The following is a 12707-nucleotide window of genomic DNA, read 5'->3' on the forward strand; positions in this document are numbered from 1 at the left end:
GCAAAGGCTGTGCCAGATTCCTGGCAGGCAGCTGCTGTATTTGTTCTCCCGGGGATTAGCTGAGGTTTCAGGGTGAGTGAGAGGACACAAAGCTGATAGCTCTAAAGACGGACATGTTGTGTAATTTTCGGTGAAAACCAAAACAAACAGGAAGCTTCTCTGAGACTCTGAGATATGTTCCTGGTAGACTTGGATGCTGTGCAGGTGACGGGAAGTCCTGCTGTCTTTTTCTCTTCGTCTCTGATATAACCTGAGCGTTATGATAACTTCCAAAAGGATGAACACATGAAAAAGACAATAACTATGTAACAATGTCAAATAGGTTTGAAAAAAATCTAATATGCTTGATTTTTTAAACAAGTTGTGGACTGTGGTCAAACAGAAGAAAACATTTTGATGCCTTCTTCAAGTCAAGTTTAATTACCAGCAGTGGTGGATCAAGTACTGAAATCTTTAAGCTACGTTAAAGTAGTGGTTTTAAATGGTAAACGCACTGTAAAGTACTCACATCGTGATAACATCAGTCCACCATATGTTGAAGTGATGCTTATCACTACTGAGACATTGTTTTTCAAATTGCCATTTAATACATTAGTGTAGAGTATTGGTGAAAGCTGCTCTGAGCGGAAGTACAAAAGTATTTGCAGCCAAATACTACACATAGTATCACATGTAAAAGTACTCCCATCGTACTACATTAGGGATTCATTGCTCCATTACTTTGACAGGTGTTCGTCCTAATATTGACCTTATAAGCAGAGGTGGTATCTGCCAGGAGTCACTTATTTCCATTAAAGAGCCTACAGTTTGTTCAGCTGTACAACTTTTAAAAAGAAACATTTCATAATTTTTATCAGATAGTTGTATATTTAATAGGCCCATCTAAAATCATGATCCGCAAAATAACTAGTACCTCGGTTCTGCAGGTGTAACAGGAGGCAGCAAGGGAATAAATACAAACACCCCAGCAAATTAATTGATAGTCATTTTATTGAACAGAAGAAAAAAAAAAAAAACAACCTCAAAATGAGTGTGTTAAACTGTGGTTCTTCATCTTAAAGCATTGAAGCTCATCACTAATAAAGTGCACTTTCAGTTTACAGCCAAATGGAGACTCCAGTTCATCTCCTCCTTCCCTCCTGCGAGCTCGATCAGATCCCACCTGCTGCAGGACTCTTTGCACCTGAGCTCTCCTAGGCAGAACACTATCACAGTAAGATATATAAGACCAAGTGCAACGACTGAGCATCTCAGTGAGGACGAGTGCATAAGTGTTAATGGAAGATCGGCGCTTCAAGTCTCTTTTTCCCCCCGTCACCCGGCTCAAAAAACGTCTGACTATACCTGCTACTGTTTTTCTATCCTGGCTCAGTTCAACCCAGCAAAAGCAACAAAAATGACAAGACGGTGACAAAATGTGACTGAATATGTAGTCGAGTGATTGTAAAATAACAGCATTTCCTTGAACAGGGTTTCATTGATGGCTAACGTTAATGCTAAAATCATCGCCATGAGTGTCTTTACATTTTAAGATCTTCACTTTAAAAAAATATTTTCCTATTTCCAGAAGTGTTTTGTTTTTTTTCTACATAATATATATGTACAAGTTGTATCTTTACAAAGAAAATAATGTTCTGTTAAAGACTGTTGCAAGATCAGTATCGACTCCAGTTTGGCACATATTCCTCGTGACTTCACCCGGGAACAGACTACCTGACAGCAGAAACAAGTGCGTTCAACAGCCCCGAGTTTCTGCTTCTCCTGAATAGACACACACACACAAAGCTAGCAAAAATGAATCCTATTCCAACCTCTTATTTATGATGAGATGCGTTTGAAATGGTAATTCCTCTGATGAGCAGCAAATAGGAATGTAATTCACATGAAAACAAGCCGTTTGATGTCGCACTACTCGACAGGACACGGCCACAACCCCAAAGGGAACGTGGGGCCGATAAAAAGAAAACATCTACACGACATGGGGACACTGTATGAGTCAACATTGAGGCTTGAATTACACCGCTATGGGATTTGGGATTCCGATGCGCTACATACGACACACAATTTACACCATCAAACAAAAAGAAGCTGTAGTTCAACATGGGAATGAAAAATAAACAAAAAGACAATGTATTGTTACAAAAAAAAATATGAAGGATGACTGTTAATGAAGGTTGCAGCTAGCATCCCAGCAGGTAGTGGACATTGCACATAGTGAAGGGGGGCATTTACTTTTGATATCACAAACACAGCACTCGGAACAGATCAGCTGCTAAGAAACACAACTACCAACATTTAAAATGTACTTTAAAATGAGTCTGACAGGGAAACTCCACACCGGAAAACCTCGCCCCTTATTGCACTGTTATCACTCTTCATGTCAGTCGTAAGATCAGGCAGTCCTGGGTTGTGTCTCACTTGCATCGTGTTAATCTTTCTTTTTATATTCAACATGCAAACTACAAAATGATGCTAATAAAACCAATTTCCTTCACGCCGTCCTATCAAGTTGTGTATCACATACACCGTGTCCTTCACACAGAGAGCTTACACATGAGGGATATAACGTACGAAGCTCTCAAAAGAGCTACATTACACACACATCTTCATGATCTAACAGTCTGCATTACAAATAACAGTAATAAATATGTTAAATTCAATAAATAGGGGTTTCTATCAGAATAAAAAATTATAAAGATTCGGCTTATTTGAATGGAGATCCGACTGATGGAGAAAAACAGCAGGATTTCCTTTCATGGTTAGTGTTCGAGCATTTGGCTGAGATGGATCGAAGTGTTGCGCGTATCTGGGACTTACATGAGCTGGACAGCGGCCGCGTTTCCATCAAAATATGTTTATGTGCAATTTGAAATAGAGCATTAGAAAAGGTTGATGGAGGCGGCAAAACAAATTCAAGGGATGTTACATTTGCAAACATTTTTTAAGCTCGCTTAAGGTGGTTTTTACCTGTTTTGAAAGAGCTAATGGGCTTAACGGGACATGGTGACAATCAAGGAGAAGAAAAAGACTGAAAGAAAAAGATGAAATGATGTTTTCACTGCAAAAGAAGAGGGAGGAAAGGTAGGAGGAGAATAAGGAGAAGAAAAAGAACATGAATAGGTAGACAAAAGACAAAGGAAGAAAGAATGAGAAGAGCAGTTTCATTCTGAACAAAGGAAAAGAAAGAAGAGTAACAATTATGAGAAGAGCCGTTTCTGCTCCAGAAGAAGGCAAAGATGACAAAGAAGAAAAATGATAATTTGCCCGAAAAGAGATGTGAAAGAACCTGATGATGGAAACGTGACTACATCGCATAGTTTTTTTCTTTTGTGCGACATTTCAAAAGGTCGCTTCGAATTCGCTTGAAAATTAAATCTAAAACACGGCTAGAGCGATTCTCTAAGGGACAAAACCTCTATACTGTCAACAGTTACAGTTCAAATCTAGGTAGTTTTCAGCTTGTGTATTCTCTAATTAATGCTCAGATATTGCTTCAAAACCACTGGAAAATGCATGAAACCCCTCTGAGCGTATTATACAGTCTCCAACGTCATTCACTTCTCATGCATCCACCTGGGACAGGGAACATATCAAAGGACTGGACAGTGGTGGGGAAAATAGCCCTAATGACAGGAGTAATGAGGGGTGACACATCATGGAAGTAGACCTTATATACATATAAATGATATAGTACAATTTCTGAAAACAGTCTGTATGTGAGAATCACCTCTGCAGGCTTCTCCAGCTCGTCTACACCATCCGCATGGTGGTCGTACTTGAATGTAGACTCCTTATTTTGTTTCCATCATGCTGTTGAGCATTTTTGCTTTTGTTTTAAAGTGCAGTCCAGATGCAGGTGACTAAAAGGCAAGAAGCAAATTACACAGAGAGAGAGAGAGAGAGAGAGAGAGAGAGAGAGAGAGAGAGAGAGAGAGAGAGAGAGAGAGAGAGAGAGATGAAGCACAGGTAAACCCAGAGGTCGGGGTCGGGATAGAGGATTGGCACGTACGTCAGAGAAGCCTGACTGGAGAAAGGGAGCAGGATGGAGGATGGAGATGGCAGGAGTCTGGGCCTATTTCGGCCGAAAGGTTAATAAAAAAAAAAAAAAAATCCTATTCAGTCTTCTCCTGTGTCGCCGATCCAGCTCCAGTCACTCCCTGGACTGGTAGAAGAGGATGTATCCCGACTCAGAGTTCTTGGAGATGTCTGAGGTAAGTCCGTAAAACTCCTCGATGGCCTGGGCGTCGATTTTCTGCATGACACAAGTAAGATGCAGTTAACTGACAAAATAAAAAAATGCACACCTTCAAATGAACAAACAGATGAGTCAAGGTACATTGAGAACAACAGGGCTGAGAGTGAGTGTGACGCACCTCCACGATGTCATCATCAAACAGCAGCCAGAAGCCATGGCTCTTCACTATGGTGATGTAATGACCTCTATTTGGGCCACTGAGGAAACAGAGACAGACAGTGACTCCATTGTACAGATGATGTGACCTAAAAACACAAAATACTCCCACATCTGTCTTAGCTTCCTGTCGTGACAATGCAGTCCCTCCAGTCTACTGTCTCATATTGTCTTGTCAGTTATATAATTGTTTTTAAATTGACTGTAGCAGTAGCGCTCCAGTCCAAGCAAAATTTTGAATTATATTGTAATATTGTGGGTTAAGCTAGCTAACGTTCACTAACCATATCTTGCTTGCTAACAAGGATGAATTGCTTGCTTATTGAAGTAGTAAAAACTGTCTTGATCCAGATTCCCACAGTCAGTATATTCAGAATTCATGACTTTAGAATACACATCCCTTAGAAATTTTGCATATTGAACGATCTTAGCATCCTCAATAGTTGTGATGTCACAAAATCATCTTGCACTCACACGTCTTTTACTTTAAGCTCCCGCTCCAGTCAGTTTCTCTTCCTGTCTAACGGTCAACGTTATTTCTCAGACAGAGAATGGGAGCGTGGTTATTCATTATCTCTACCATTGTGACCAGACTGCCATTCTAGCAAGAACAACATCACTAGCACAGAAAAGCATCAATATGAGCATGAATATTAGTATGAATGTTAGCGGGGAGTGACTCAGATAGAAGTTCTTCTTGTGTACCGAGATGCTGCAGTGTTGATTCATGGTTAAACTGTAACCTTTGTCGAACAGAAACATATTAAATATTAAAAAAATACCGAAACACATTGGAGGAGGACTTCAAGGTGAGTGCCGAGAAAAGTTCCTCCTTACAGCTGAACAATGTGAGCCTTCTATTGTCAAACTCTGTTGTTACATCAGTCCGCACAGTCAAGGTCCAACATCCAACAATGAGTGACACAGTTTTTTTTACTGTACAGACGAAAGAATCGTGTCTATCTTCTATCTTAGTCATCTTCCTGAAATTTCAAACTGTTCCTTTGATATGATATGGAATAAAGTGATCTTTTTTTTGGATGACCAGCTGAAAACTTCTTATGGCCTAATCAGAGAGCACCTTTAGTATTTTTGAACCTGTCACTACGATACATTTTCAAGCGGGACCGCCCCATGACTCATACTGAGGCCTTTTTTGTCGGGCTGGTGATCCGTGTACTGTACCTGCCGCAGTGAACCACCACAGCCACGAGATCGTACATGCGATCCAGGTTAACTGCATCCCCGGACGTGTTGAACAGACGGAGCTCGAGGGGGAACACCACTCGATAGGAGAGCTTGGTGTAGCGGTGCAGCTGCTCCATGTACTTGAACCTCTTCAGGTGTAGCGCCAGAATCATGGGAAGCTTCTTCACACGCATCCTGCAGAGAAAACATGCATGCTCAGAGAATGTGTTTGTGTGTGCGCAGTGACAGACTGTGTTGGTAATAAGCTTAGTGCTTTACTGACCGCTTCTGTGCTTCCTGCTTGCTGCAGCATGTCTCACAGTAGTATTTGTATTCACTGCACAAAGTCTCTGTGTTACTGAAGTCCCTGGAGGGGAAGAGCATGCCACAGGAGGCTCGGTTATTCAATCTCACTCACGCCAAATACGATCTGCTGTGAGCCCCTTTAGCAGTGACTGAATGTATAATAAATCGAACCTACCTGAGACAGTGTGTTATTGATGTGTTCTGCTCCACATCCACAGAAAGATCCAGAAAATCCTCATCTTTGCTGCTCACCTGTCAAAGAAGACGAGACATGACGTAACTCAACTGTCATCTGCTTTGACTGAGTCAGTGACGATAAGCCCGCTGTGCTGTGACAGAACAACACACACACTCAGCCAGTCTTTGAAATGCTTATTAAACTGAGTAGCCTTTGTGTCTGTGCAGTGTTTGCAGGGGTTGTTCAGGGCAACCCGTCCCACTCCTCGCCCTCAAACTTGTGAGGACAAAGCCATCGGCAGGCCTGACGTGAAGTGGGTGGCCGGAGCCCACCGGGTGCGCACACTGAATCTTTTTAGCATCTCTCAGCATCTTTGCAAAAGGCTAATCCCTTTTTCAGACTTATTCAGGAGAGATCTCTTATTCGGGGTGACACAGGGACATAAAATATACTGATGGGAGCAGAGCCACACATACTGTTTCACAGTTGAGGCAGCGGGTCTCATTGGTCAGGGTGCCTTGGAAGATATCGTGAACCCATGTTGGCTCAGTCTTGTTCTCCGTCTCGGCCTCCGTGGTGACGGCGGTACCGTTGTTCTTGAGGCGTCCGTTCTGCTTTTCCTGCTTCTTCTCCTCCTGCAGGATGTCAGCCACCGTGTTCAGCAGGTAGTTGAGGAATTCGTGGGCGTCCTGTTGCATGTAGTTGTCGAACAGATCTGGAAGGAAAGGTAAAGATGTGAAGTAAAGAGAGATAAATCGCAGAGTAGACCTGATGGGGATGTTTAAGTTTTTTGTTGGCCAGTTGAGTTTTATTCCAGGCATTTAATGATGATGTGTATAAAATGAAATAAAATAAATTAAATATATGGCCTGAATCATTGCTTTCCTGTCAGAAATACACTACAATACATACAATGTGCTACAATTACAGATGAAAACTTTCCAAATTTTAGTAAAATCACTAACAGAATGTGAAAAAACAGCAGTTTTGAAATGTCCAAAAATCCTACTATCAGTGAGCGAGTTCACATGACCACAATAATGCAGTTATACTGGGAATACCCTGGTTAATCTGATTGGATGTGTTTATATGCATGATAATGGAAAAACAGGTTAACGTGATTCAGTCAATTTGTTGGATTTCTTTCCAAGTACATGACGCAAAACTGATTTGGCATCGGTTATCATTGCAGATTTAAATATGTTTTATTGGAAATTGGATTAGGCTTTATTGAATGAAGTGGGACTGGAAGTACAGCCATTCTGTTTTTCTTTGGTGTCTAACAGTATTCTATATAAAATCACTAGAGAGAGGCGTCAGTGGGGCTCCATGTCTGTCACATTTTAAGGACACTTAATGTGTTGAACTACAGAGGTGTCGACTGTAGATGTTGTAAACAAACAGGCTACACTGATAACAAAAACATCTTTACAGCCTTTTGTTGTGACGGATCTGTACGTGAAAAGTGAAAACTGAGACTCGAGGAATTGAGGAGGGGAGAGAAAGAGAGAGCAGACGGAGAAAAAAAAAAAAAAGTCCAGAGAGGAGGCAGCTGACCAAAGCTGGGTCCCAACAGAGATCACATTGTTCATTCACATAAAGAGCTTCCTCAATATGGACAGCAGAGAACAGTCAGGCTCTCTGTCAGCTCTGCGTCTCTGACTGACCTTACACTGACATGCACCTGCCCTTCACCTCCAATATTCAGACTGCATTAAAGCAAACACTACTACAGTATCTGGACATGTGTGAGGAGAGGTGCGTTCAATGGCGTTGGCAAAGACAAGAATACAAAATAATAAAAAGGTCTCTATTCAAAACATGTGCTGTTCAAGGACAATTTGATTTGAGCAGCAGTACAGAGATCTCTTTTACGGGACAGAGTTCCAGTTGTAATCGTAAGAAAAGCACATGTGTATATAAATTTAATTAATTAACAATGTCTCTGCTGCATTCACGTGTGGAAGTAAACCAGATCAGTGAGGCTGCATGCACAAGACAGAAGCCTGTCACTGGCAAAGCTACATGAATGCAGACACCGTCAATATCAATTACACCTGTGCTTTTTGTCTGCTCTGAAAACTGTTTATTTTATTGATCTACTTGATGTTACTTCAAATGAGTCTCCATCCTTAAAGCAATTTTATCTTATCATCATTTCATCCTTTATATTCTGTATCCCTACATATTTTTTTATTCTTTGTTTTACTGTAAAACACTAACTTTGGTCTGGAAAAGTGCCACATAAAATGTTTATATTATTATTGTTATATATCATTTAACTGTTCCACATTGTACCAAAAAAAAAGGGGCAGAATTCCAGGTGCTGGTAAAGTTATCTGTTGTGAATGAACACCTGTCTCAGGTGTGGGCTATGCTCTCACCGTTCTCTTTCCGTAGGCGGGAGATGAACTTCTTGGGTGGGATGACGCCCACTTTCTTCTTCTGTGTGGCGATGGAGTGGAAGAGGTCGGCCAGGCATGTGAGCAGGTTCTCCTTCTTCTTCTGCTGGGCTTTGTATGCCAGCACGTTCTCCCGGAACGGCCGGCAGAAGTACAGAGCCTGGAGCACGGAGTTACAGTAACATGTGTTTCCAAACTGAGGAGGGAAGTTACACAAATACAGTGTCAGGCCATTTTTCTTGAAGATTATCTGTTAAATCAACTGCTGGAAAAACACAGATGTCAGAAATTGTTTTTTTCCCTTTTGGCAGACACTTCATCTAGTGTGTTGTGAGACTCAGGAAACTGGACATCCCCATGTTGGCTAACAGGCTCACAAACAACACTGTCACGGTCCAGCAGAGGATGAGTCACTGCTGCTCCGTGGCAGTTTGTTTTGATAAATGACACCAGTGTTTTTAGGCAGTGACCTTTTTATTATTGTATGAGAGGATTTAGTGATACTCACATTGACCAATCCAAAATAGTGTTCATTGATTGGGAATTGCTCCGGGCCGATGTCTTTCTCCAGAGCAGAGGCATTGGTGCCCTGAAGGAGACAAAAAGACAACACAGGACACATGAAGATCTTCTCATACAACACAGTTTACTCACATGTATTATGGAGAGTTACCAGGCTGAAATGAAAGCCTCCTTTGCTTCGTCTACGTGTATACAGCAACACAAACGCAGAAATGTTTTAAAGTGAAGGACCAACAACCAGCGACTGAGGGTTTGTAGCCGACTCTGAGAGATAAGCCTCTCTTTCATACAGCATAATTAATACAACTATCCTTCCTGCCAAATGTCACTGTATCAGTTTCCGGCTGCAGCTCCTCTAACTGTCTTTTAATGCCAGCAAAAACTTCTTGTCAGAGCAGAAAAAGGATATGGCCGTAACAGATGGACCCATGTCAAAAGTCGGCCGCATTTTGTGCCTGATTGCTGAGACGGACCACTTATCTCTTGTCAGAGCCTTTTCACCTGTCAGAGCTCAAAGCGTTTCCAAAATGAACCACAGCTTTGTTGCGCGAACACAGAAGACAGTTTAGTTTGGGGAAGGCTTCGACTTTCAGTGACTGTCATTTCTCGCTGTCAAAGCAGGCAGTGAATACCTCTTTGTCTCGTTTACCGCCTCCAGTCTGAGATGCAGTGACATGTGTGCAGGCCTAAGTCCTTCTACTGTACACAGACAGGGCGAGTCTTTCCTCGTGGGAAATCTTATGAAGCAAACATTGGCCTTCACTCCAAAAGACTGGAGAGAAACACCAAACAATATGTGAGACACATTAAATATCCATGCAACACTAAGTGACACATGGTGTGATTCCACGTTTTGACATTTGAGCCCTTCATAACAAAGAGCAGGCGGAGGCATCATTTATTTAAAAGGGGGAAGAAGACTTTATCCTTGATTCTCTGAAGTGTGACAGCTGTGTTGGAGGAGCAGAAGATGCCGTCATCACTTCTCTATACAATGATAAAACCTTTTCAGACTTTTCACTAAAGTTTTTCTATTAACTTTGTGTATTTAGTCTGAAGATCTTTGACCCAGATGACTAACAATATGTTACACAACCTGGGGCCCTGAATTATCTAACAAGTATTCGTCGATATATTTTGTACACTAATAAACCAAATCTAACCAACCTCCATCTAAACTCTGGTTTCATTTGTCGGCATGCACAGACTTTGTGTTTAAGTACCCTTAAGGACATACAGAGGTTTCAAGGCTTTATCTATTTGCTTTGCTTCATCATGATGATTTTAATTGTCTCTTTGGTAAAAATGAAAACTGCAACTCCCACGAACTGTGAATCATATCGCAATCGTATGATTGGCTAAGGTTTGTCAAATTTCTGTTTTCAGTCTCCTCGATATCTAATAATCAATATTGACCCTGAAAAACACCGTACTGGTCGACCTCTTCTCATCATGCTGGATCAACTGGAGCTTATTCTCCTCTGAGAACAGCTTGAACTCAGTGGTATTAAAATCATGGCTATGGCCCTGATCACACCAATCAGCGAACCAGAGAAGCTTACCTGGCTAAATCGACACCTGACTGACAACTACTGTCCAATCAAACTTCACTCTTCATTAGCCGTGCTGTAACACTTGTTTGGCAGGTCTATCTTCACCAGCATGTCTGTACCACTGTTGTTCTGAGTGGAAAACAGTGTAGTAACTCAGTGATGCAGGCCAGCAGCACCCGGAGGAGACACACACACACTGCAGGCATCTCACATTATTGGTATCCAGTCTAAACAGAGAGGAGGCCAGCGTCTCTGCAGCAGGACCACATTCACCTGTGACAGAGGTACAGATGTCCCACTGTGTCATCTCTGCAAACACACGATGTCAAACCCTACTGATGACATGAAGGTTTGGGACGCAGGCCTGTCTGAGCACCGAGATACACTGACCATCCTGTCAGCAGTGACCGGACCGCCGTTACTCTCACTGAGCATCCTCGTTATCAGGAGCCTCCCCCCTGCTCACTGGGTCCACAGGGGGAGGAGGAGGAGGAGGAGGCGGAGGAGGCTCACCCGTGAACATCACTACACACCAGGTCCTAACACAGAGGCTGCAGGCAAATCGATAGCAACAAACACACATACACACACACACACACGTACACACAAGCGACGAGCTACTCACCATATTACAAATGGAGGCGATGTTTCTGACAGTCATTTAGTTTACAGTGTCCCCCTCACCGCCATCTTTATAAAATAAACATGATTTCAGAGCGAGGCGACGCTGAGAATTGAAGTTAATTCGCAGCCGCGGCTGGAGGCCAGACTGCAACACTCCAAGCGTCAGAAAGCGGCCGGAGAGACACGGAGCACCATGCGGCCGGCACGGAGCTGAGGGTCGGGCTGAGCTCAGCGTCGACACGGCTTCATCTTCACACGCATTTCTGGAAACACCGCGGCTGGAAAGAGTCGGTGCATGAGTGGACGGTGGACGGGACAAGTTACAGGCAGCAGGTTGTTAGCAGCGACCAGGAAACAAGCGTGATGCGCGAAGAAGAGGTCAAGCCCCGCCCACAAGAGAAGAACTCCGGAGCCGATTGGTTTAGATTCACTCTGTTTGATTGACAGGAGTGGCTGGCCAATGACAGATAGGGATGATGAAGGTTAGGTGAGCTGTGACCAATGAACAGCGAGTGTGTGGCACAGCGGTATTGGGGAGTTGTAGTTTGTATCTGGGACGCAGTGTAAGAGATTTTGTAGGCTTTACGTAAACTGATTCACCAAACATCTGCTGTTGAAGCAATATCTTTTTAAATTAACAAATTAATTTTGTTTTTTGCAATTGATGAGTCTAAAGATATATTTTTTCTTTCCCTGACTTGAATCAAGGGTATAAGAGGATGTACTTCACTGTACAGATTATAAAGCTCACTGATCACGGCAATGTGATTGTGATTTTTGGCTGTATAAATAAAAAAATCTACATTACGTAAAATAATTTAAATGATTCAGTAAGTGTATAATGTGAGAAAAGAGGCTGTTATAAAATGTAATTTAGAGCGTGGTCCTCAAATTTCCTATTTTCACTCTCGCCAACCTTCAGACCACAAAAATAAGGAGCATTTTTAAACTAAAGGGTGGATCTTAATTCTTCCCTCTGACATTAATTATAACAAATATTCTTTAGTTTTCATTCTTTCATTATTCTTTGGCTCCTGCCTCTTACAGAGTCTGAGTAAGGTCCTGGTGGTGACTGATGTCATTGTGACCCACCCTGGATGGAAAGAAAAATCAACATGGATTTTACAGAATGCACACCCTTTTCCTTTAACTTAATGTAAGAAACGGGAAGTCTTTTTTTCCAGGATTTTTGTGACTCTCCTACAGTTCTCTCTCTGTCTGTCTGCCTGACTGAGGAGGAAGAGGCTTGGCATAACTGCAGATTACACGCTGTACAATGCCAGAAAAGGTGTCAAAAGGTGTCATAAATTGGGAGAAAACAGGATAATTGTGATCCATGGAAGGAAACAGGGCAATGAAATACCTGATACTCCTGGAAGAATATGCAGAGTTGGCAATAACGCCTGTTTCATCCAAACAAATGGCCAAAATTAGAATGTATTTAATTCCCGACACACAGATAAACTTTCCCATCTGAAAAGCTGGAACCAGCAGCATTTCTTTTTGATAAATAGCTCAATTAA

The 12707-nt window shown here is 42.1% G+C and overlaps 1 protein-coding gene across 1 annotated transcript; it reads right to left on the minus strand.

Moving 5' to 3' along the window:
- Nucleotides 1-972: 972 nt before the first annotated feature.
- On the minus strand, nucleotides 973-11580 carry usp46 (ubiquitin specific peptidase 46). Its single transcript, XM_030434110.1, has 9 exons — nucleotides 11186-11580; nucleotides 8994-9074; nucleotides 8468-8681; nucleotides 6560-6798; nucleotides 6081-6157; nucleotides 5883-5966; nucleotides 5597-5794; nucleotides 4374-4452; nucleotides 973-4252 (listed from the first exon to the last, which is right to left on the minus strand). Exons 1-9 carry the CDS (start codon nucleotides 11219-11221, stop codon nucleotides 4151-4153), a joined length of 1110 nt encoding a protein of 369 aa, XP_030289970.1. The 5' UTR covers nucleotides 11222-11580; the 3' UTR covers nucleotides 973-4150.
- Nucleotides 11581-12707: the final 1127 nt, after the last annotated feature.

The sequence above is a fragment of the Sparus aurata genome, chromosome 11, assembly GCF_900880675.1.
Source record: "Sparus aurata chromosome 11, fSpaAur1.1, whole genome shotgun sequence".
Lineage (NCBI taxonomy): Eukaryota > Metazoa > Chordata > Actinopteri > Spariformes > Sparidae > Sparus > Sparus aurata.